The sequence below is a fragment of the Phasianus colchicus genome, chromosome 5 (assembly GCF_987193195.1).
Source record: "Phasianus colchicus chromosome 5, bPhaCol1.hap1.1, whole genome shotgun sequence".
In the NCBI taxonomy this organism is placed as follows: Eukaryota; Metazoa; Chordata; class Aves; order Galliformes; family Phasianidae; genus Phasianus; species Phasianus colchicus.
The window spans coordinates 12924548-12950501 of record NC_143440.1 but is presented as its reverse complement, the minus strand read 5'-3'; the positions used below and the strand labels follow the sequence as shown (position 1 = coordinate 12950501).

Below are 25954 nucleotides of genomic sequence, written 5' to 3'. Positions count from 1 at the left end.
AATCGTGCTGACTGTTCCTGATGACCTTCTCTTCCAATTGCTTGGAGATGGTGCCTAGAACAAGCTGTTCCATGGCCTGACTGAGGCTGACTGGCCCACAGTTTCCCTGATAATAGTTTCTGATGCACGGCACGTTTTTATTGTCAGTATTTGATCAGTTTTTGTTTAGCCTTGGTTCAGCCGAGCCTAACTTTTCAAGACGTGTATGGAAGCTCAAGCTAGGCAAGGTCAAACCCGAATTTACTTCTTGCGGTCCGCGGTCACCGCGCACGCCGCGCCTTTACAGAGCTCTCTCCCGCTGAGGAGAGCGGGCGGTGCGCTGCCCCGTTTCCCGCCAAAACAGCCCCCGGCCGTGAGGGCGGAGCCGCCGCGACAGTACGCAGCATCTCGCCTCCCTCAGCCGGCGCGGAACCCCGATGGCCATCAACGGCGACAGCGCACCGAAAAGGGGCGGTCCCCGAGGCGGGGTGAGCGGCGGGGCGGGGCCGCGAGGGCGGCGCGGGGCGGTCGGCGGCCGTCCGCAGGTGCGGGGTGAGCCGCAGCCGCGCAGCCCGCGCCGGCCCCGCCTGGATGTGCGCGGAGGCGGCGCCGGGCTGCGCGCAGGGTCCCGCCATGGCCCTGGCGTTCTGCGGCGACGAGGGCAACTCCACCGCTTACAACGTGGACCACGGCGTGCTCAACAACGGCTGCTTCGTGGACGCGCTCAACGTGGTGCCGCACGTCTTCCTGCTCTTCATCACCTTCCCCATTCTCTTCATCGGTGAGCGCCTCCTCGGCCCCGCCCGCCCCGTGCCCGCCTCGCCTCGTCCTCCCCCGGCTCCCCTTCCCGCCCCGCTCCCCGCTGCGGGATGCCCCGGCCTCTCTGTGCTCCGACCGCGGTTCGTGCCCGGGACACGGGGTGGGGCGGAGCGGCTGCGAATTGCTGCTGCAAACCTGGCAAGTTAGCGTCGTGCGCCCGGATAAACCCGCTGCCGGCGTGTGCGGCAGCCCTCCTTGCGGCTCATAAGCACGGGGGAGGGCTGCCGTAACTTGCCGTGTCCGCAGCGGCTATCAGCTGATAACCTAAAAACGAAGCCGCCGGTAGGTGGCCCAATCGCTTAACACACGGCTCTGCCGCTGCTTCTGGGCACCTGGAGGCCGGGCCGGATGGGTCCTGAGCAGCCTGAGCTGGTAGAAGGCAGCCCTGCCCGTGGCAGGGGGGTGGAACCGGGTGATTTCTACGTCTCCTTCCAACACGAGCCGTTCTATGAGTTTATGATGTGCTAAAATGGTTGGAAAATATTTAATTTGCGTAGGAAGTTGCCAAAAGTCCGGGAATTTTAGGTTGTGTCCTGTCTGCTTCGTCAGCTTCATCCTGTGTGAAGATGAAGCAGCGAAAACGCAGTTCTGAAAGGATTCGAATGTGTGCATGTTTAACATCATGGTTCTGTTCGTTTGAGTACACTTTGTTTCTTACACACATAATTCCTGCATACGGAAAAGTGTATATGTCACTTTTGTAAAGAAAACTCTTTTCCTATTCAGGATGGGGAAGTCAGAGCTCCAAAGTCCATATCCATCACAGCACATGGCTTCATTTTCCTGGCCACAATCTCCGCTGGATTCTAACTTTTATCCTTCTGTTTGTGCTGGTGTGTGAAATCGCAGAGGGCATAGTGTCTGATGGGTGAGTGTGTGTCTCCATTCTCCTGATAGCATTGAGCGTTTCAAAATAATGCCAGGGTGTTGCCCCCCTGTTTAAATTCTTGCATTCCCTATATTCTATTCCTTGTGATTATAAAAGTGTAATCTGTATTTTTGGTGATTAACCTACCGACCTTGTATCAGAAATCCCACAGACCTTGCCAAGTATGCACAGACAAAATTGACCTTAATCGCTTTTAGTTCAACTTAATGACAATATCTTTCCAAAGAGTAATCAGAGATAAATCCTAATGATTCAAGCAGATGGTGACATTTTCCTGATGTGTTTTATGTCTGAGGATCCAGTCCCACAGTCTTTGCTCAGGCAGAACTCCCATGAGCACAGGAGCACACAACACTTCCCCCCAGACTCAGTGGTGTTCACTGTAATAAAAGGAGCAGGTCTGTTGGACATCATCGTCTCACCCAATAGAGTTGCTTCTGAGGTTGCAGTGATATTTGTGCAGTACATCTTATCTGTTGCCTTGAGCAGAGCATCTTGCATTGTTTTGATGAAAAAGATTTGTTTTCCCCAAATTTAAATCTGTTAGAGCCTTGATTTGATTGGTACTAACTGTGGCTTGATTGTATTCCTCCCCAGTTGAGTTAGGTGTTACAGAGAGGAAAAGGCTATTATGTGAACATCTGTTCTGTGTTTCCTTTAATCCATCGCTTGTTACTCAAGTGATGAAAATCTTTCAACAGTTAGCTGAAGGGGAAAATTACTTTAAATAAAACAAGTGATACAGGAAGATGATTTATTGTGAAAAAAGGTAAAGTCTTGTAACAGTGGCTGTGATCATCATCTTCTAAAGAAAGGTCTGGTTTTCATGAACAGCATGAATTTCCATCCTGAGGGTTATGAGGTTGAAGCTGCTCGTTAAATAGAATGAAACCTCTCAGTTTAGCCATTTATATAACAAATGTCCATCCACCAGTGTGAGACATACTGCAGAATTCTGCTGTAAAAGCTGATATTATTATTATAACTTCTCTTAAATATATATAAATAGGATTTTTTTTTTCAGAGCCAGGTTTTTGATTTGTTTTTTGAGAGTCTTTTTCAAGCGTATCAGGATGTGGGAGGCTCAAAGCAACATCTCCTGCCTTGAGTTTTCTGTTTTATTTTGTTCTTAAACATAATGGGAGAGTATGATTACTTGCTACTTAAATTGACTCAGAATGCTGCTGTTAAGTAATAAGTGTCACCTGACAGGAATCAAAGCTCCTAGCTATCCTGAGGGAGTGCCAACCCACAATCGTGCCTCCCAAGCAGTGAGCAGGCTAGTGAGCACACTGGTCTATAAAAACAGATTTTGAGATTCACCAGCTTTCTGAGACCAAAATGTACCATATTGCTAAGTCTTTGTGACAGTGATTGGTTACCAAAGGCTTTGGCAGTTGGAGACAGAGAAACTGTACCTCTTGATAGTATAGGAAACTTCATTGCTTTTGTGAAAGAAGGAATAGAGGGGAAAATGGCAAGTGGGAAGAAAGAGGTGGGGGGGGAAATTATTGTATTTCTCTGTATACAAACTGACAAAACTGGCTGAGAATTCCCATATTCCCTAAGGCTGTGTTTTCCAGAATGCGCCCACTGCTACATGAAGGAAAATGTCAGGACTTTTGCTTTATAGGACAAAACTTAGAGGCATATGATTCTGTGGTAGATTTTGTTTGATGAATGGTAAGTACTGAAAACAGTGCACAGTGTAAGTAAGTTCTGTGCTGTCATGCTGTTTTCTTCTCTTAAGCTGGAGAAAGAAAATCAAGCATTTTCACAAAAAATTTCTATAAGAAATCTTAAGCTGTGCTGTCATTTGGTGTTCTCTACATATTTTGATGGACAGCTCCCAAACTAGTTTAGCTTAAATTAACTTTTCTCATTTTGGAACTGAGCTGCTTATTCTAATTTAAACAGTGTTCCCGCTAACTTCAGTAGGCAATAAGAGTATGCACATTTCATTTTCAGTGTGGGGGAAGAGTTTGAAATCCGACTGTGTGATTTAGGAGCACAAATCCCATTGAAAATTGGATAACTTTGCATCTATAAACCATCTTAGAAAATCCTACCTCCAGGCTGTGTACAAAACAGAATTCATAAATTTAAAAGGAAGCATTTAAATAGCTGAGATTGATTCTAATTGTTTTTTGTTTATTTTTTTTTAAGGGTTTCGGAATCCCGCCATTTACACCTGTACATGCCAGCTGGGATGGCATTCTTGGCAGCCATCACGTCTGTTGTCTATTACCATAACATTGAAACATCCAATTTTCCAAAGTTATTAATCGGTACGTTTCTCGACTTGAAAAGCTTGCAAGTGTGACTGGTGGTGCTGTGCACCTGCTCCTTCTGTGATGTGTCACTGCAGTCTCAGCTTGAGTGAAGCCACACGTATATTCTGGTCTTCTGGTTGCCATTACCAGTCTCAGTTCTGGAGAACAGTTTTCCTGATAATGGCTCATTGTTTTCAGTGCTTTTGAATTCCAGTTATATTCCGTGTGGTGTGTTTCCAGGAATCCATTGGGCTGAATGCTTCTTTAAGAGAAACTAGATTTGTGGGAAAAGTAGCACATGTTAGAAATCAAACTCTAAAAGCTATCCATATCCCTCTGCTTGTTGGTGTGTTATGTTTAATCATGATATAAAATTGAAGCTGTCTTTCTGTCTGTGATCTCTTGAAATATGTGAGGAGTCAAGAGAAATGAATGATGCCAGTGACTTTGATGTATTACTTTCTTTGCTGGTTCTTTCTTCTCCTTCCTAAAACTTCCTTTCTAAATTGCTTTAAGTCAGGGCATTTTCCATGGGGAAGATATAAGAACTACCTAGTATTTCCTGCAAGACTGTAAATAAACTGTAGCTAACTGTAGGAAATCTGTTACTGCTGACAATCACAGTTGGTGATAGGTTCTCAACATTTGGAGTAGATTGCAGTCTGTGGAAGAATACAGGTTTAGCCATCCTATTACCTCATTGATTCACTTTCAGCTCATTTTCTATTTTAATGGATCTTTCTAGGCTTTGTCTTTTTGTCATTGTGGCTCTGTGAGTTGGAGTTCTGTTGTAATACCTGTCAAGTGGTAAAAAGTCAGCAGCAATTTGATTTGAGAAAGCTTTTCAACACTGACAGACTGCATGTTGCAGTATGCAGACATCCTTTTCTGCAGGAGTTTGTATCTCTCACTAACAAAGTCACTGTTTTTTGAAAGGTCTAATTTAGATGATAAAGAATGAAACAACTACAAGCAAGTAGAAACTAAATTTGGGTTTCTGTCTAGGCATGGCAGCCTTTATGGTTTCTTACTTGGAACTGCTTTTCTTCTTGCAATCTTCTCTTAAGTAGGATCTTTTTTTATCTGTATGACTGGGTGGCATTATACAGCCACATTTTTGGTAAGTTGACATGGCTTACTTTTAATGTCTTCTCCTAGCTCTACATGTTATGTTCAGGAAAGAGTTGCCCACATGTTACAATCACCTATAGAAAGCAAGCTTCCATTGTTATTGAGTTGGTTTTTGTTAGTTTGTTTTCAGATGTTCATTGCAGTGTTTGATAATGTAGTGTTGCTCCCATGTTCTTGCTGTTAGATCACTTAGAGTAGCACAAGTATGGATCCAGTAGTTACCCTTTATTTGTATAATCCTGTCCCTTTAGAGATTTCTCTCACGCTAATTTTGTTTGGTATTTTGAGTACTGGTGCTGGATGAGCTCTGGACAATGTTTGGATGATAAACAGATATGTCAGTGAATGTCGGCAACTTAAATGGGTGCAATTAGTAACTATGGTGCTAAAGTTAATCATAAGAAATTTTTGTTTCGCAAGAATTTCCAAGGAATTTAGGAAATCTAATCTTAATACTAACTCTTAGGCAAAAAAAAAAAAGGAAAATTAAACTACATTCTATTCTAATTAGTTAACCTAATTTGAATCCCAATCCAGAGTCTTCATAAACTGAGTCCTGGATCTTTGTTCTGTGTATTTTTTGTTTTTCTCTTCATTGTCATATTTTTGTTAGAATGCCAAAAAAACATTCTAAATCTCAATTATGTTTTTTCAATTGTACAATTTTTTTATTACTTAATCCTAAGAGTCATTGTCTTTCAGTGTTAATTGCAACTGCTTTGTATTGACAGCTGAGACTAGGCAATATACCTTTCTGCAAACTAGCTCAGTATAAGGTAGTTGAATATAGCTATAATTAAATCTGTCAACTCACTAGAGTGCAGTGTGGCCATGAAGCAGCTTTCTCTTAGAGCCTAATACAAATAAGGCAAATGGAAGCCATGAGGAAGAATTTATATTAATAATAATTATGGTTGAGTGTACAAGAAGAGAAACCGAAAGAGGGATCTTCCTTACTAAGATGTTGCAGAAGAAATGTAATATTCTGCACACACAGAAAAGTGAAGTTCCACCTAATTTGAAGGTGTCACCTGCCTCAGCTGGAGGATCAATGCCTGCAGTTGCACTTGGTAGCAGTATAAAAGAGCAGGCTAACTGGAAACAGCATAGAGCAAAGGGGCTCTTTGGCTAAAGAGCCTCATACAGAACTTACTGAATTCAGTGGGGAAACTCTTATTTATGCAGAAACCCTTACAGGTCTGTTCATTCATTTTGAACAGATAAAATTTTCCAATCCTGTCAAAGGGGGACTTTGTTGTTTGCTTTGAAAACTTTTTCACTCCATACAATAAACAAATCAAATCTGTTTGTTGTTGTTCATAAGCAAGCAAGGGATGAATATCCTGTCAACTCGGGGAATTAGCACATTCTCTTGGAGTATTTCAGGACAAAGGTTGCAAATTCTTGTACGGATCCTGCTGCTCAGCTTTGTGACCAGGCTTCAGGCTACTTTAAAGTAGTCATTCTTTTTATCTTCTATCATAAAAGTTGTAAGGTTTAGTGTTTTTGTTCTCTGAAACTAACGATTGAGTCCAGGGTCCCAGAGTATCCAAACTGTTGGAATGCTTTGATCTTATCTGAGTCTGTTTTTCTCTGTATGATTTTGACCTGTAATTATATTTCATCAAACATAGTTTTTCCAGTCCAACACTGACAACATGTGGCTCTCGTAATAATGCTGATTTGGGGACTTCTTGCTTAGTGTTGCAGAATAGATGCAAAACAGTTGTACAGTTTAGCAGGACACATTTTAAAATAATTCTCATACAGAAAATCTGCTAGCTTTCTTGACATTCAAAGTATGTATTTGAATGGTAGCATATGATTGCACTGTTTTTGGAGCTAATATTTGTTTTGCTGACTCCAGAAATACAACATTTGGGGAAAATTATTAAATAACAGCACTTATTATGCTGAATGAGGTAGTAGTATGAGAACACATGATTTTTCTTTTAATTCAATAAAGATTTCTGTTCTTCTTTCTGTTTTACCAATCATAATTATAGGACTGCCTCCCTATTCTTGACAGTAATCTAGTTTTCTAGTTTAAATATCTTGTACCTTAGCATCATTGTTAATTTCCTCGCATCATCAAGTTCCTGATGGCTCTCCACATTTGTAAGCTGGATTTTACAGCACTGATGCCTTAGAGCACTTTCTCTAGTGTTGCAACAAGACACTGAGAAAGCAAATACATGTCTTTCTTGTCATTTAGAGCACATCCTAGCTGTTGTGCCATGGCACAATGTAGCAGCCAAAAAAACCAAAAATCGTGTAAAATATCATAACCCTATAAATTGTTTCCTTTAGAGTTGGGATCAGCAACTGGTTTACTGTGTAGTAAATAACATGGAATGCATTTCTAAAATCACCAGGGCTTACAGCAGGGATTACACTTGTCTGTAATTGGCAGTAGCACGAACACTTCTAGACAAGAAGTTCAGGAGAACTCTAGAACCTAGAGTACTGTGTTCAGCTCTGGGGCCCTCAGCGTAAGAATGACATGGAGCTCTTAGAGCAGGTCCAGGGAAGGACCATGAAGATGCTCAGAGCATGTGAAGATGGGCTGAGAGAACTGGGGAAGTGAAGGCTCCAGGGAGCTTTTAGCAGCCTTCCTGTACCCAAAAAGCTCCTACAGGAAAGGTGGAGAAAACTCGTTATCAGGGAGTGCAGTGATAAGTCTAGGTGGTTTTTTTTAGACTCAAAGAGGGTAGATTTAGATTAGATGTTAGTAAGAAATTCTGAGAGTGATGAATCACTGGAACAGACTGCCTAGAGAATTATTGGTGTCCCATCCCTGGAGGTTCAAGGCCAGGTTGGATGGACCTTTGGGAAGATTGATCTAGCAATGTTCCTGCTCATGGCAGGAGGCTTGGAACTTGGTGATCTTTAAGGTCCCTTCCATCCTTAGCCATTCTATGAGAAACTCTGAAAAGTTAAAATTATATTTTATGAAGGTCTGAACATCCTTGTTGAATGTGTATCTGTTATGAATTACATAAATGGAATTTGCTTTGTGCAGTAAAGATGAAGAGCAGCAGCAGTTTGGAGAAAATACTTTTATGTTCCTACATACATTCCAGAGATTTGCAGGGTTAATGAGGTCAATTTTCCTTCAAACCAAATTTGTAGCAGCCTTGCAGCATTAGCACAGTTTGAAAAGCATCATTTATAGCCACCTTCTCTTTGAAGGAGCTTCTTCCCTTGAACTCATAGTGTGGCTGCATTCTTAGAATAGATAGAAATTTCCTTCGTAAGATTTCACTTTGTAAAGCTTTCCAAGGATCACCAGATATAATGGGAAAGGAATTTGGATCAAACATTATCTTAATATTTTTGTGTCTGCAAAATTGAACAACGATTCTGTTTTGACATGAGGAAGTCCACTCTGGTTTTATACATTGTTGCATTCTCTTTGAATGAGTATTTACTAAGTCCTGCCTTTGTGTATTTTCACAATTATGGAGCTGATTATTTTTTTTTTTTCCTTCCCTACAGCTTTGTTGTTCTACTGGACTTTAGCTTTCATAACTAAAACCATCAAATTTGTAAAGTTCTGTGATAATGGGGTTGGATTTTCTCAGCTTCGATTTTGCCTCACAGGACTGCTGGTTGTCCTATATGGAATGCTACTGGCTGTAGAAATAAATGTAATCAGAGTGAGGGTAAGTTGAGTGTTGCAAGCCTCCTGTCCTTTTTTTTCCCATGTTGCCAGGTGCTTAGTATGAAACACATTTCTAACTGAGAGAGAGAAAATCCAGTGATAAATACAAATATATTTGAGAGCTAAACAGGAACCCAATTTTATTTGGTCATAGCTTAAAAATGCCAGAATCAACTGTAGATAAATTTCAGCTTTTTAAGTGTATATTACAAATTCACAATTTCAGTCATCAGAAACAAATATTTCTGAAACAAGAAAAGATTGGGTGAAAATAATTGCTCTAAGAGGTAGTATTAGACGCCCAGTTAACATCTTTCATTTTGCAGGAGATAATTTCAGTAGCTGATTTATTGGGGCAAATAAAATTGCTATATAGCCTCCCAGGTATGTACATTTCTTTGTGTCTCCAGTCATAATCCAATCAGAATCCAGAAAAGAGGTGGTTTTGGAACCTGCTGGGTAGATAATTGCCAAAGCTGTTGCCTTCAGCTGTCTCTCACCTAACTGTATGTGCAAATTAAACTTAGTCTCAGGAGGGAAAGAACTTCTTCCATGTAAATGCTCTTGCTGCTTCATTCACACTAATATATGTTTTATTTCCAGTAATACTATAAGCAACATGAGATTTATGTATGTGTCATATACACATATATTTTCTTCATGTAATAAAACTGCATTTTAAATGAGAATTGGTCATTGTGGAATTATAAGCCACAAGGAGAAATAAAAATGGTCAGTGTCTACTGTCATCTTTTTTTATTTTCTTTTTATTTGGATTTAATTATTAAGGGATGTCACTGGTTCATAAACCATGTCATGTCAGCAGCATGGATTTTTTGCCTGTTTTGTCTGTGCCAGAGTTTGGATAGACAGACTTATTGTTGCAGCTGCTGAGGGAAAGGATTGAGTTGAATGGAGAGTCAGCCACTGCTGGGTGCACTTTCAGGCATGAAGGCATCCACGATTCCTCTGGGCAGCCTGTGCCAGCACCTCACGACTCTCCCAACCAACTTCCCTGACATCCAACTTAAATTTCCTCTCCTTTAGTTTAAAACCATTTCCCCATCACTATCTACCCTTGTAAAAAGCTGATCTCCCTTATGTTTATAAACTCCTGTTAAATATTGGAAGGCTACAATGAGGTCTCCGTGCAGTCTTCACTTTTCCAGGCTGGACAAGCTCAGTTCCTTCAGCCCATCTTCGTAGGAGAGGTGCTCCAGCCTTAGGATGCATGAATTATTTCTCCAGCTATGGCTGGACAAAATATACCAGTGAAGCATATCCAGAAATCCTACTAATACTGGTGTAATTTACATACAAATATAGTAGAAGTGGAGTAAAACGTGTAACTGAGAACTTCTAAGAAAGAGGTGTATTTTTAAGAGATGTTTCATTTTTGAAAAAAAAAACAGCAACATCTGAAAAAGTTTTATCTTGACAATAGGAAATAATTAGGAATTTTCCCTTATTCTTAGGAGTTTTCCTTTGCTCTTTCAGCATTTAAGCCAATGAAAGCATTTATTAGTGCCATATGCACTGTGGTACAGTGGTTTTCTGGGCTCAGGACAGCTCAGGTCACTGTGTGTTTTGAGCTAGCTAAAGGTGAGGCACTGTGATGTAGATGATGAACCACTACTGCACTGTTCTGTTTTCCTTCAAGTATACAAGTTTATGCCTCTTAAAGAAAATGATGCTGAATGTTTAGGGTAATGTATTTCTGGGCTAGATGCCTCTAATATTCCCATGGTACCGGAGGTACCTGGATTGCTATATTATTTGAATTTGAATGCCTGAATTCCGTGAGTACTTTTGAGAATGTAAGCCTTTGATTCACTGTGTCCTTATCTCTTATATATTCCTTGCTGATTTGTATTTTCTATATGAGTGTGATTCTTTTGGGGGATTTTTTTTGAATTTCAGAGATATGTTTTCTTCAAAACTCCTAAAGAAGTTAAACCTCCTGAGGATCTCCAGGACCTTGGTGTTCGATTCCTACAGCCATTTGTGAACCTGTTATCCAAAGGAACGTATTGGTGGATGAACACGTTCATCAAGACTGCCCATAAAAAGCCAATAGACTTGAAAACCATAGGCAAGCTTCCCATTGCCATGAGAGCTCTGACTAATTACATTCGTCTTAATGAGGCTTTTGAAGCACAGAAGGTATGCAAAGCATAGAATTGTCAGTCAACTTTCTCACTGTCTACATTTTTCATTCCTTTTTATACTACGACTGATACAAGACTGTGTGAACAGTTGTACTAATGAGGTATCCATTAATACAGGTTTCTCTATACAGAAATGTCACTGAGTTATAGCTTGTACAAATAACAAAATTTCTCTAAATAAGTATGCAGATCAAACACATTATTAGTTAAATGCATGTAAAATCCATATGGCCTCTATTACAATGCAGAAAGTAATTACCGACTGTTCTCTCTAAAACACCATTAGCATTATTCCTAATAAAACCTTGAAGCCATTCAATAACAGAATCAAGATTAATGAGGTCTCATAGTACTGTTCTATGATGATGTTTGAGCTATGGTTTGTCCATAAGAGAGTTCAGGGCCAAAACTACCTTAGCTCAGATTCTGCTTGGCTCCCTGTTGGTAACCAAGTATATTCAGAAATATCTTTTGCAACCTATCTAGAGGAGTGTAAGCTTTTCATTCTCTGTGTTCACAGGAAAACAAAACCTGTCAGTTCCCTCTCTTTTTTCACTACTCTTCTGGCAAGACACAAACATCAGTTACTTGATACCTGTTAAAGATACCTGGAAAGAAATAATAGCTTCTTTTTTGTGAAGTGGAGAAGAGTAAAAGTTCAGACTTTGTAGAAAGAGTAATTGTGATTTCTGTGCTGTTCTAGTTCAATTGCAGCTGTTTGTCAGTGAATTAAAGCAGAGGGAAAATAATGTATTGTACATTAATACAATTATATAATCCCAGATTTTCTTTTCATTTTCTGAACAGAACAAAAGACCATCTTCTCCACAGGGATCTGGGTCAATTTGGCGTGCTCTCTGCTGTGCTTTTGGGAGACCCTTACTTCTCAGTAGCACATTCCGTATTCTGGCTGACTTGCTTGGTTTCGCTGGTCCCCTCTGCATCTCTGGGATTGTTCACAATGTTGGAAAAGGAAATAACACCATCCGCCCACAGGTACTGTCTGTACTGGATCTGGCTGGGACGGGGTTAACTTTCCCCACAGTAGCCCACGTAATGCTGTGCTTTGCAGTTGTAGCTAGAACAGCATTCATATTGTACCAGTGATTTTTCCTGAGCAGTGCTGGCAAGTGTAATAGTTCTCTCATTTTACTTCCACACAGCTTTTCCTTTTTTTTTTTTTTTTTTCCCCTTGTGTTAAAATGCTTCTTATCTCAATCCATGAATCTTTTTTTCATGGTATTTTCTCTTCTGTTCTTTTGAGGGGGGAGAATGAGAGCAGTGTGGTGGAGATCAGCTGTCTATGTGTGAAACCACCACACTGTAAAAATGTCATAAGAACAGGAATTAAAAAAGTAGTGCTAAAATTGTATATTATTGATTCCTAGTGAAGAGGGTGACTGTAATGTATTTCTGAATGCTAGAAGTGCTAGTATGTATGTAATGGCTACTTACATTTATACTTGGATGGTGAACATGAATGTGTTACCTACACATCTCATCAAGCTTTGGGAAGATAATCTCATTCAAGATAATGGTGAAATACTCAGAATCTTGCTAATACTGTCAGTATTTTTGGTACAGTTGTTACAGAGATTGAACTGAGTATGTGATTAAGTGCTTTTGGAAAGGCAAAAGGATGTTTTTATTTCCAAATGGCTTTTCATTTCCAAAATTAAGAGATGTCTAGGAGTATTAAAGTGTGCCTTTAACATCATGATAAAATACCGAATAGTAGAGCTGTGAGAAAGAATCTCTGCTAATGGCTCTGGAGGTATTTGTTTTGAAAGAAACACTGAAGCAAAGTTTTTAAAGATGCTACTTAATTGAATGATCCCCAAGAGGAAACTTCTTGATTTATATATTAAAAAAAAATAATAAAAATCAGGAAGTGTTTTTTCATAAGGTAGGGTTACTCAGTCCTCATTTTTATGAGAAATAACACTTTTTTTCTTTTTTCTTTTTTTTTTTCCAGTTCCTTTATTGTTTGTTAAAAGATTGATTTCTGAAGTCTATTGACACTGCTGGAAATATACTCATTCATTCAAGTAGGCTTTGGATTAGGTCCATTGTAAATATTGAAATAAATTGAATGCTTTTCAGAAAGAAAAAAAAAGCATCAAGCAGAAATGAATTATTTATACATGTTGCAATCTTTGTTCTAATATTTGGAGAGTTTTATATACCAAATAGATTCAGTGAAAACCAGTCAAAGCAGGAAATTAAAAAAACTAAGGCTATAGAGGGTATGTTGTGGCAAAGCTTTTAAGGTGCTTCTTGATAATTTGTTTGGAACACTTAAATGTCTCAGCTGAAATTATACCAAATATCTACAGGTTATCCTGTTTAATTTTCCTACTGAGATGCCAGCTAGTACTCCCCTGTTAAAATGCTCAAGTCTGATAGATAGGCTCCTAGTGGAGTGTCATCCAGCTTTGATATTTTCACCATGTCTGGCTAAGTGGTTGCCTAGTGGTTGTAATGTATACCACTGGGGGATTACATAGCAGCAGTGTTCACTGATGGTGATAGTCCAAGAGTGACTATTAACAGTTCATTTTACCTTTGATTAAAAGGCTCCACCAAGGCCTTTTTCTTCTGTTTCAGCCTGATTTATAATGTTGTTTTTCTGTTAAGGGCCTAATGACTTTTCTAACTGAAAACTGCTTTCTCTGAATTAGATGAACTACCTTTTTAAGATGTACTAGGGTTTTCTATTTGAACTGTTTGTAAATAGACTGGTGTGTTCAGGGAAATCTCTTACATATATATATATACATATATATATATATATATATATGTACATTCCTAGTCAGCTGAATCTAGTCCGGAAAATCTACACCTGCTCTACAGCTAAGGATGTTATATCTTCACTTGTAAAGAATCAGAAATGAGAACCATGCCTTTTAAATTATTTACTCCTGAGAGCTTCATAGCTGTAGGAAATAAACCTTTTAAAACACCGTGTTATGAAAGTAAAGCTACTGGGAATAATTGCTTGTATGTGATGTGCTGCTGCATTTGATGGATTTGGACAGAATTTCCATACAGTTGGACAGAATCAGACAAGCAAAGTAAGATGTGAGTGCAATGGGGAGCATCTACTTAGCCATCACTTAACCTAACTTTTCTTCACTTGAAATAGTGTAGACTGGGGAGATGTTGTAGCAAACTTGTATCTTTCAAACAGAGGTTCTGTCTTTGAAACTGAAGGCAGAGAGATAAATCTTAAGATACATTTGCTCTGTCTTTCAGGTCCTTTTGTGACAAATGAAAACTGCCACAGAGCTGGAGCTCTGAGGTCACATGGGTGTCACTGCTTTAATTTGTGCTACAGTTAGACACGACAGCATCTTAAATTCTGTCACATTCTTTGTGTTTATTTATAACTCCAGTATTAATATTTATGGCCACCCCTGGAACGTTCTCGTGACATGAATTGGTCGGAGTGTTAAGCACTTCACACCAAAGAAGAGACTGTCAGAACAATAACCTTTATGTTTTGCTGGTAGTGTCTTCTGTTTTGCAGCATTAGGATTGGTATTTCTACTGTTGGGAATACTTGTTGACGTAATAAATTGAAATGATACATTAAACCTACAGAATCATTATTTAAAAAGAAGGCATAGGACTCAGTGTAAGAAAAGGCCCAGTATTGACATTTAAGACTATTTTAGTCAAGGGACTGTAAATATTTGGAACAGTGGCCTTTTGCTCGGCCTTCCTCTAGTACTGCTAGTACTTCACAAATTATATTATCTGAAGTTATCAGGAAGGTGGGATACTGAATGTCTCCAGAACCATTTTTTTTAGAACAAAACACCTAGTTAGTTTTATCAGTTTCTCAATGTTATTTGCCATACATTCAAAAAGTTCAGTAGTTGTTATTTCCTTACACTTCCCAGAGGCTTGTGAGTATGCTTAGACAATTATTGTAGTTTAGTCACAAAGGTGCTCAGTGATTGTAAACCATCACAGCCTGATGATGCAGGTGAGACTGTGCATATCTTGGTGAAAGATGTCTCTATGTGTGATGTTTATATACATATATATGTGTGTTTATGTGTATGTGTACATTCTCCTTTTCTTTCAACTTGTGTACTGGAATAAAAAAAATGGGAACTTTAATTTGCCTTTTCCTCCCTGCTTACCTATTATCTAATGTTTTAATGTGAATCAACACTAAGTCAAAATCTCTTTGCCAGGAAAGTATGATTTGACAAAATGTATTCATGTAAAAAAAAAAAGAAAAAAAAAATTAGTATTAGCTGCAGTAATTAGCAGTATATGTAGGTCAGCATTAAAATTGTACTGCCTTTGTCACTGCCTTTGGTATAATACACTGTAATCTGCAACCTTTGTGGCTGTGATAACACTAACATGACAGCAAAGAGAAAGGGATGTCTTTGACAGTCGTAATTGCAAACATGTATGTTGTTATGTTGAATATGACTTTCACCCTGGATGAGCCTGCCTTTGATTAAAAAGAAATTATGGAGAAGAATTGCTAAAATTATAGCTGATCTGTGAAAGGGTAGCTCAGAGGAAATACTGTCACAGTTACAAGTTAATATATGCCAAAGGAGATGTCACACATTTACATAACAAATGTAAATGCTGCTGGGTTTATCCCAAATGTGTCTTTTTTTCTTTCTTCACCCAAACTGATGACTCATGCAGTTATATTCTACTTTGAGAATGTATGCAGTGCACAGGAAACAACAGGTGGCTCTTGAACTAGGACACTTAAGTACTATACAGTTTGTCCACCTTACATGTGCCTTATGCTTAGGAGCATAGATATTAAAAAGTGTGAAAATAAATTGGAAGCATGTAATTGACCGTGGACTTGGCCAGTTTATCAATTTCTCTTTTCCACTGTTAAGGCTTTACAGATAACATAGGAGAAGACTTAGTTGCACTTAAAATTTTCCAGGTGTGGTACATTTTCTAAAGTTTCCAGCTAAATGTTAAGTCCTAGGTTGTCTTACTTTTTTAAATTACAGCATGAAAAACTTATGTTCACAGTTTCATCTTGCAGGAGTCAAAGGCAAGTTAACCTGACTTGAAAGGCTTGCAAGGCTATAAGTAATCTGGAAGAGTTACCCTTACTGCACCACAGACCTTTTGTAGTATATAATGCTGCTATTTGAATTACTTTGGAACTGACAGTCATTTATGACTTAAAATCTATTTAAGTCACTAAGAAATAAATCCATAATTAAATGTTTCTATCTGAACATAGTTATTGGCATGTACTGTAATTGTTCAGAAAGTTTTACATCTGACACAAATTGAAGGAAAAAAGCACATCCAGCAATTGCCTGTGTTTTTTTTTAATTGGAAGATTCCATGTGTTTGAATACTTTTTTGGAAGGCTTTTCTGAGTGCTGATGCCTTATTTTTAGTTCAGTGTTCCCACAGATTGCAGAAGTGTTTGAGTACATTCAAAACTGGTTGAAGACAAAGCACCTGGCTGATCTGGAAATAAATTATTGAATTTATTTCCTGTTTTCAAAGTATGGAATTTGATGTTTTCAAATAACGCTCAAGGAAATTTTCCATGCTGTTGTAAGGTATTGTACTGTACACTTGCTTAAAAGGATGTGGCCATGAAGAAGCCTCCTCACATGAATAAGGATCATTTGAGTCAACAATGACTTACGGAAATTGAATCATAATTACTAGCTTTGTGTCCAAGCCTTGTTTAGAATCTTAGTAGCTTGTAACAAATAAAACATAACCAGGTAAAGAGGGTGAGCAGAAAAATCTAGTCACATCTGTGCTGCATAGTGACCAGCATGTGCTGGGTGTGTTCTTATATGACTCACAGAGTAATACAAAGGATCTTTGCAAAAGCTATTTTGTTCATTTACTGGTTTCTTATTGCAAAGGCAAATGTAGTTTTCTTTGTTTTTAAGACTATAAATTACCATAGTGGTGTCAGGGGATAGATAGTGTGCTTATAACAGTAATGGCAGGGACCATAATGGCTGTTGTAAGATGGAATAGAAAGAGATGGAAAAAGTACCCTAAAACTCTGCTTCTTCTGGCAAATGAAGTGGCTTGTTGGGTTGCCATAGCTCTAAGGCCTCACCCCTCCTTTCATATTTCTTGTTGACCCTGCTCTCTTTTCCCCCCTTTGATTTAATTCTGGTACCCATCAGCCCATTCTGTGGTCTGACTTGACCCATAAAATAAAAAGGAAGCTAGCAGGTTATTTTTCCTGTGCTGCTTTTCTTGTTAGTGATTTGAATTGGCTCAACGAGAGATCTGATAAGATCCCAGAGTAGCACACAGTAAGCTACAGAAGCACGCAGCTTGGAGCAGCCTTGGTGCAATTAAAGGTAGAGAGATGTGCACTCCTCTTTCAGCTGGTTCGACATCATCTTGCAAAACCACAACTTTAAAACTAGGTTTAGCCTCTCTGTTAATTTCTCAGGTGGGATTTTTATAAAGAGTTAACTGCAAGACACAAATCAGATGTAATAGTCAATGAGTGTTTATGAAATGTGGTTTATGAAGTGTTAGAGCAGTCTTAAAAGCTTTAACAGCATATAAACCATCTAGACTAGAAATGTGCTCAGTGAGGAGTACAGCAGAAATGAAAATGATGAGGAAGCCTGCTGGGAGGAAATAGAAGAAGGCAGCTTCCTTCTTTTTCCTTTAATGGCAGTGTAAGCCAACAATCAATGTTTTGAAGGAACCAAGAGGAGGAAGAGGAAGGAAGAGTCATTCTAGTTTCAAGGGATTCTCAAAATGAGGCAGACTCTGCACTAGTTCTGGTACTGAACGTGTCAAATAAATGCACTGTTTTCCCAGTGAATTGTAGACATGATTCAAAATGCACTCCAGTGACCTCACAAACATCCTAGGAGATAGTGACCACAAAGAAAATAAATAAGTTAGTGCTGAACAAACTTGTTAAATACCACAAACTGAGATAACGTGCGTGTTTCCAGGAGTTGGAAGGATGTGTTTTACAGCAAGTGGAGAAGGTCAGTGTGGCGTTTGGTAACCTTAGATGTCAAAGTAGGGTGGCAAGTTTTTCTGAAGGGTGTTAACTAGTCCTTTCTGACAGTGGGCATTGCATTTCTTTAGCAAATGATGATACTGAGTTACTCAAAACATCCTAGAATTTTGGAAGGATATCAGAAATCCTATGAATGTCACTTTGCATTTAAATAGAACTTACTGAGCTGGCAAATTGTATGACTGTCTCCTTGAACTGTTAAATGGTGAGGTTTCAGGTCAGGTTGTAAGTACTTTTGAAGTAATAAACTATGGTTATCTGCTTGTTAATTATGCAAAACTGATGAGTAAATTACAATTGCACCTGATTTCTAATTTTTTTACTTTTTTTTTTTTTTTTTTAGACTAAAATTCTTGGTGTTTTCTTCATTTCATCTCAAGAATTCCTGTCCAATGCATATGTTTTGGCTGTACTCTTGTTTTTTGCCCTACTGTTGCAAAGGACATTTCTCCAAGCATCATACTATGTTGCTATTGAAACGGGAATCAACTTGAGAGGTGCAATACAGGTAGCCAATATATCATTTAGCTTGTTTTCATGCAATCACTTATATATTTGCAAATATATATTATATATGTAGAAGTTCAGGTCAGTTAAGGCAACTGAAAGAATTCTGTAATAAGAAATAAATTGAATGTAGCCATTGCTGTTAAAGATTGCTTTAATTTCAACTGAGATTCTACTTTTATTCTGTATGATATTTTTCATATCCATTTATTATATTTGTGTGCATATAAATATACTTTGGACATAAAGATAGATTGTATTTACAATGCCTGGAGTAGCATGGGTCATGCCATCAAACTACTAGGTGCTGTAAAGTCTGTAATTACTGAACTTCAGATCAGTAAAATGGAGGTCTTGTAAAATGGAGTAACTGTGAACAGCAAATCAAAGTTGTATATAGTATACAAAAATCTGTGCCTGAAAGACGAGTAAGTGGGAGAATTAGGAGTTATATTACAGCATGATACTTCCAATTGCACTGGCTGATATCTGTCCTTTGACATCTTGAAAACCAACCCTATAAGTTACAGTGTTTATCCACTGAACTTCATAGACCCTCAGAGAGTCTTGATGTAGGTGGATGTTTTCAGTAGCAGCATAATTATTTAATCCTCTTCTGATCGTGCACTTGGAAGCAGTTGTCAGCTGCCAGACTTCTGGATTACATCTATTGGTTTTCTCTTACTAGAGTGTGGTAGAAAATACATGAAGAAATAAAAACTTAACTTAAAGCATGCAAGGCACAAAACATATCAAGCAGAGGCAGTATAACTGACTGAAAAATATGCAGACTGCAGCAACTAGAAAATAATAAAAGGGGAATTGCAAGAAAATAATGTTAAATTCCCACCAATGTTGTTTAAGAAAATCTTCATTCTATGCACTCAGATATTACAAAGAAGCTCAAATAATGCCAACAGTTATACCATTCAGGCTGGAAAATTTTTAGGCATCATTTGAAGCAGCATAATTAACGTTAATGGTGCTCTCCCAGCCAGTATTTAATGATGAATTCTTTTTTCTATAATTTTTTAGTTTCTTTAGAGCTTTTGTCTCTTTGTTCCCCTGTATGGATCTACACCTGTTCCACATGCCCAGTATGACTTCATGCTTCATGATGGATAGTTGGCACTTGATCAGAAGACATTTTCTGAGTCAACATGCCATCTATCAGTAAAATTTCATGACTGTAAAGCATGATTGTGCAGCCTTTTAGCTGCTGCTGGTAAAAGTGCCCTTTCATTATTGTGTAATGAGGTTCTTTTTGTTTGTTTGTTTATACATAGTGCCTGGTTCTATACTAAGGTAACTCATTCAGTATAGAATCAGACCTGTTACATTATTTGCCTGTGAATTAATGTTTGCTATGGGACTAGGCTTTCTAGCCAAAATATAAGAATATTCTCAGCTCTAAATCAGGAATATAGTTTCATTCTCTCAGTGATCCCCAGGGGTGCAAAAAGAGAGTATTTAGACAACAGTTATGTACCTAATTGTTCACTGTGCTTCCTGTGGGCAAGCATTAGGATACTAGCTTAAAATTTTTAATCATAACACAAAAGGCAAAACTTAACCTGTTTACATTCAAGTTCCTGAGGATTTTGGTTCCTTGACATGCTGAGTGGTGCCTGTGTTTTAATTTGAATTAGAAATCTTATTTTATTTCTGTATGCTAACAATATTTCATCTATCTTCCAGACAAAAATATACAATAAAATTATGCAGCTTTCAACTTCTAACATGTCTATGGGGGAGATGACTGCAGGCCAGATCTGTAATTTGGTTGCCATAGACACAAACCAGTTGATGTGGTTCTTTTTCCTCTGCCCTAACCTTTGGGCTATGCCAGTACAGGTAAGCATGTATTTTGGTTATTAATGTTCATCGATTTGTAATGATTGTTTGCTTTTGAATTTGAAATTGAAGCTTGAAAAAAGTCTTCAAGCTATTAATATCTATAGATGTTATGGATACCATAATCCATATCTGTGAGAGGACTGTAGGTATGTAAGATTTTATTAGGATCTTGACTGCTACAATCACTGGACCATGGATTTCTTTGATTTTTAAAAGTAATCAGACGTATCACCGAGTTCATGGTGTATATCTCTGGCAGATAAGAGCTTTGGGGTTTTGATGAAAGGTAAGCAAAGCGTTTCATGACACAACTGTTAAAAAAATATGATTGTTACCTTCTCAGAATTACTGATGAGAGTCTTCCCAGCTGATAGATGCTGTCCTCTGGCAGTTCAGATGTTACCACTTACTGCTTATTCTTAGCCTCGTAGTGTGTGTCTGACAAATCTAGAGGCACTTGCATTAACATTTACATATTTCAGTACTTTTCAGGTACTTCTATCCATGTACTTCTATTGAGAATATATTTTTGTTCCATACATGATAAATATATAGTCCTAGGGGAAGGCCTTTTTAGTATGAAAGAGAAAATTGAACTGGGGTCATGTTTAATCTATTGAAAACGTATAAATTTTATTGCAAAGATTGACCCTTTCAATGGCCACGTTAGAGAAGAATAAATCAAGCTAACAACTCCCTCTGGATCCAGTAGCTAGAGCAGCTTTCTCCTTGTTTGTGAGAAGCTGAGCTTCTGTTTCTAGAACTAGTGTGTCCCATGTCCTACAGTGACGTTCACAGTCAACTAGTGATGGGGTAGCAGTAAATCAAGAAGTCACTCTTCCGTGTAGACTATGTATTTTTGAGTGTCTATTCACCGTATGCTATTCAATGCTTTCTTGTAATTTGGGTGCTTAGTTGTCTGCCTCTGGAGAATCAGTTGGGAATTAATATCTCTAAAGACAATTCATGTTTTCTGGAGGGGAGCTCTTCCAGGACTATCCTATGCAGATCCTTGCATGTGTTTGTTGGTTTCATACCCTCATGAAATCCCTAACTACACTTGGAAGCAGATTACTTGCTCACACCGTGACTCATTTTAACATTTGCATTTAATTCATCTGCAGATAGGCATCAAAAGATGGCTAAGAAAAGCTTATTTTTTCTCTGTGTGCCTTGAATTGTTGTTCACTTGAAGTGTTGATACGGAAGTGAGTGAAGTATGTACACTGTTTTTCTTCATGGAAGCACCCATTTGACATGAATATATATGGGAAATGACGGGCTTATGGCTGCTGAACTCTGGAATGATGGAAAATTGTGTTTCCACGTGGGTTATATGAGTATGCAAATATTGTAGGAGTCATAGATAATGCTTTATGGAATTTTCCAAATTATTATTTTTAATTAAAGGTAATGATGTATTCAATTAAATTTCTATTGCTGTGTCTTGTGATCTGACTAATTTATTAGCTATTACCATATTTTATATAATAGAGTGACAGTGCTTTAGATCATTCAGGAGTCGGACATTAGAATAGTGGTAATTATTGTGAGCAGCTTGTGCATCTCTTTCCAGAGAACAAGACTCTGGCTTGCTTTCCAAATCCTTGTTTATCCAAGGACAACCTTTTTTCCTTAACCTTTTTTAACACTTTGTTTATCTGAATTGGGGATTCTGACTAATACGACTATGATGTTACTTTTTTGGGTTCTCCTCAGCAATAATGTCATAAGCACTGAAGGCAGTTAACATTTAAAATATATCAGTTGCATTTTAATGGTATTGTAAGCAAAGAATTATTCCTTCTCTGTAGAATTCTCATGTGTTGTAGATTAGTGGGTTCCAATCATATTGGAAAAGGCAGATTCTTCCCTAGGTGTAAAAAGGCTTAAATGTCAAAGAAAGATGCTGTGTCATCTGGTCAATTGAGAATATTTAGTAGTAAATGTGAAGGGAAATAGCTTGATGTTTTACTTAGAAGCATTTTAGAATAACTTTTATTTAAATATCTTAATGTTCGTGTTTTTAAATAAAAAATATTTTAAGTAGCTGTGGAAGTTGTTATAAAGGCTATACAAATCTGTACATCTTTTTCTACTATTCATCATGGAGGGTCCATGAAAAGTTAAAGTATGCAGCTACCTGGAGTTTTCTAATTGTTTTGCAGTGTGTGATTATCGTCACAGAATCCACAAACTGGGGAGGACTACTCTAGGCATATTTGATCCTTTGATAGAATATTTTGACTGATCAAACCGTGACGGTGATGCAGAATGTAGGATGTTTGGGGGTAGGACTGGCTGCATTGCTGGTGGCTTGAGTGTGCTGCCTGTTTATCCAGTGATTGATTTTTGTGGAAGTACCCCAAATGAAGTCAACCCAAGTCTTTCACTCACTTTCTTTTCTCCCAATAGATAATTGTAGGAGTTCTTCTCCTCTACTACCTTCTAGGAATCAGTGCCTTAATTGGAGCAGCAGTTATCATAGTACTTGCACCTGTTCAGTATTTTGTAGCAACAAAACTCTCGCAGGCCCAGAGAAGCACGTTGGTAAGTGTCCTCACAGTGTTCAAACTTAAACTACCTTGATCATCTTGATGAAGTTGAAAAGTGGGCCCTTGTGAACCTAATGAGATTCAACAGGTTTTACATTTGGGTCAAGGTAATCCCATATATGTATATAAACTGGGAGAAGAACTCCTTGAGAGTAGCCCTGCTGAGAAGGACTTGGGGGTGTCCTGGTTGATGAAAAACTGAACGAGCCAGCAGTGCATGCTAGTAGCCTGGAAGGCCAATGGTATCCCAGGCTCCATCAGAAGAGGACTGGCCAGCAGGGCGAGGGAGGTGACTGTCAACCTCTACTCTGCCCTTGTGAGACCACATCTGAAGTACTGGATCCAGGTCTGGGGCCCCCAACACAGGAAAGATGTGGAACTCTGGGGGAGAGAGAAGTCCACAAAGATGGTTGAAAGGGCTGTAGCACCTCTCCTGTGAAGACAGATTAAACGAACTGGGCTTGTTCACCCTAGAGAGGACAAGGCTGTGAGGAGACCTCGTTGCAGTCTTCCAGTGTTTAAAGCAAGTTCATAAGCAACAGGGAAGTTAACTTTTTACATGGGTAGATAGTGATAAAACAAGGGGAAATAGTTTTAAACTAAAAGAAGGGAGATTTAGATTAGATGTCAGGGGAAAGCTTTTCACTGAGAGTGGTGAGGTGCTGGAATGGGTTGCTGAGAGAGACTGGATGCCCTGTCCCTGGAGGTGTTTAAGGCCATGTTGGGTAGGGCTCTGGGCAACCCAATCTAGTACTTGATCTAGTGGCTGACAACTCTGCCTGCAGCAAGAGAGTTGGAACTTGATGATCCTTGAGGTCACTTCCAACCCAAACCATTCTGTAATATCACCTCTGGTCTTTATGCATTGGCCTGTGTTTAGAGTTACAAAGCTGATGGTGTGAAATTCACCAAAAGCTGATTCTCAAACACTGTGCAGTGTTCAAGAATATGAAATGCAAGCATATGAAAAAATGACAAGCAGTTAAGATGCATTTTGTCTTTAGGCTTGTATTTTTCAGCCAGTGTGTCTTTCCTTAACAGGAAAAGAATTAAGATCTTTCTGCCTTGCAAATATAAGTGATCAGTGATCATTGACTGAAATGTCCTTGTGCAGCCAGATGATGTCCAAATAAATAAATCATGCAGGACAATCTGTCCAAGAAAGTAGGAAAGCCATATTCAACCTCAGGATGAAATGGATGTGGAAATCTATGGATGTAACTTATTTAACTCTTGAGGCCTATCTCCCACAGCATGTTCCTCAGCTGGGGAGCTTTGAGATCTGCTTAGTTATGAGTTGTGTCTTGGTTCCTATCTTGCCTGAATTGCTTGCATCACTGCTGAGAAAGTTGTCTTGTCCATCTTGTTCTGAACATTTTCCCCATGTTTGACGACTGTTGCAATGCCAAGGAAGCCTTATGAACCTGTAATGATGCTGGACAGAAGGATGTGGTTGTTGGAATCTCTTCTGAAACAAATCATGCATAATGAGAAACTTGTGCGCCTTCCTGTGAGGAAAGTAATGCATCAACTGTGTATACCTTTCTAGTAATGTAGACAGCATTCATCCCTGTATCATCCAAGCAGAGAATCAGCATTGCCTAGAAGTTCCTGCAGATGGGAGAAGAGTATGCTGTGATTGGATTGTCTGTACTGTGCAGTGAAGTGCAGCACAAAGATCATTGAGCCTGCCTGAAAACTGGAAGCAGAGTAACTACAGTTCAGTGTAGCACCAAAGCCAAGCAGCTCTGCTCAGAGTCAAGTTTGCCTACAGAAACACAGCTTCTTGCTAATGCAGCCTGGCTGCTTTGAAGCCTGGCACCATTGTTTCCACTTCATGTTGATTTGGCAGTGCAGCATGCCCAGTTGTAGCTTGTCTGCTTGTTCTCATCTCCTCTGTACATATTCAGAGTGCCTGTAGAAAATCCAGCCAATGTGCTTGGCAGATGAAGTCATGAGAGGGTGCAAGTGATCAGAAAGCTTTCAGAAGAGTAAAATTTTCAGAACAAGGAATGTGAGCTAGGAGTACAAGCCAATTGACTTTTCATTCAAGCCCTCACCTTTGCAAGGTGAGATTCACTGTAGGAATCTCACCTTTGCAAAGAACAGCAGAACATCCAAATAAACAGAGTGTGTCCATAGATATAGCAAATAGTAGAGAATGCTTGACTGATTACAAGAGGCTGCATACAATTTTTGTGGTCCTTATGTTTAAGGGCCAGGTGCTTTAATTATGCTCTTGAGATAAATGCGTATGCCAATGTTGCAGGAATACTCCAATGAGAGACTGAAGAAGACAAATGAGATGCTTCGAGGCATTAAGCTCCTTAAACTCTATGCTTGGGAACACATCTTTCACAGCAGTGTGGAGGAAACCAGACAAAAAGAAATGACTAGCCTCAAGTCTTTTGCCCTTTATACCTCTATATCTAGTAAGTCTTTTTCATTCTTTATCCACTATTCAGCTAAAGGACAACTGCATTATTAGCTGTTAATGAGTTTATCGTTTCTCTGTTGAGATCATTTTGGTTGCTTTAGGCTCTGATCCCACACTCCTCACTTTCTATTTAGTCAGATGTTCCACTTCTTTAAGTAGTATTTTGCCCGTACAGGAAATAAGCCTAAAATAGAAAGTCAAATCAAAGCTTCATAGCATTAGCTTTTCTGAAGAAAAGCTTTTAAGGGAGAAGCATTTCAGAGGCTAGTTCAAGCCAGTACTATTCTTTCCTATAATATAACATTCAGATAGAAGCCTTTGTTGATATTTATCTTTTTTTTTCCCTCCTGCACAATCCAGTGTATCGTGTGATAGAAAATGCTTTTGCATTGAAGCTCGAACAGGCAGTCAAGTCATACTGAAGAATGTTATTCATATAATCTGTGAGATATTAATGAATTGGAAACTTCAGCAGGAAGTATTCAAAGGCTACAAGTTACCTGTACTAATACCTTCTAGACTAATAAAGGAGAAACAATTACTTGGGAAAATAACTTCTAGTCTAGTTAGTATCATTTGCTTACGTTTGCCCAAAAGAGGCACAGTTGTCTGACTTCTCTGCCAAGTGATCATGTGAGTAAG

At 38.8% G+C, this 25954-nt stretch overlaps 1 protein-coding gene across 2 annotated transcripts in view; it reads left to right on the top strand.

The window, feature by feature from the left end:
- Window positions 1-556: 556 nt before the first annotated feature.
- The window catches only part of ABCC8 (ATP binding cassette subfamily C member 8), a 68017-nt gene continuing 42619 nt past the window's right edge, over window positions 557-25954 (top strand). For both annotated transcript variants that reach the window (XM_031613885.2, XM_090140526.1), the window contains exons 1-10: window positions 557-760; window positions 1525-1666; window positions 3854-3975; window positions 8590-8756; window positions 10676-10918; window positions 11731-11919; window positions 18300-18464; window positions 20162-20317; window positions 22736-22870; window positions 25145-25307. In XM_031613885.2, coding sequence (XP_031469745.1) covers window positions 571-760; window positions 1525-1666; window positions 3854-3975; window positions 8590-8756; window positions 10676-10918; window positions 11731-11919; window positions 18300-18464; window positions 20162-20317; window positions 22736-22870; window positions 25145-25307 — 1672 coding nt within the window. In that variant the 5' untranslated portion in view covers window positions 557-570. The remainder of the gene's footprint in view (window positions 761-1524; window positions 1667-3853; window positions 3976-8589; window positions 8757-10675; window positions 10919-11730; window positions 11920-18299; window positions 18465-20161; window positions 20318-22735; window positions 22871-25144; window positions 25308-25954) is intronic.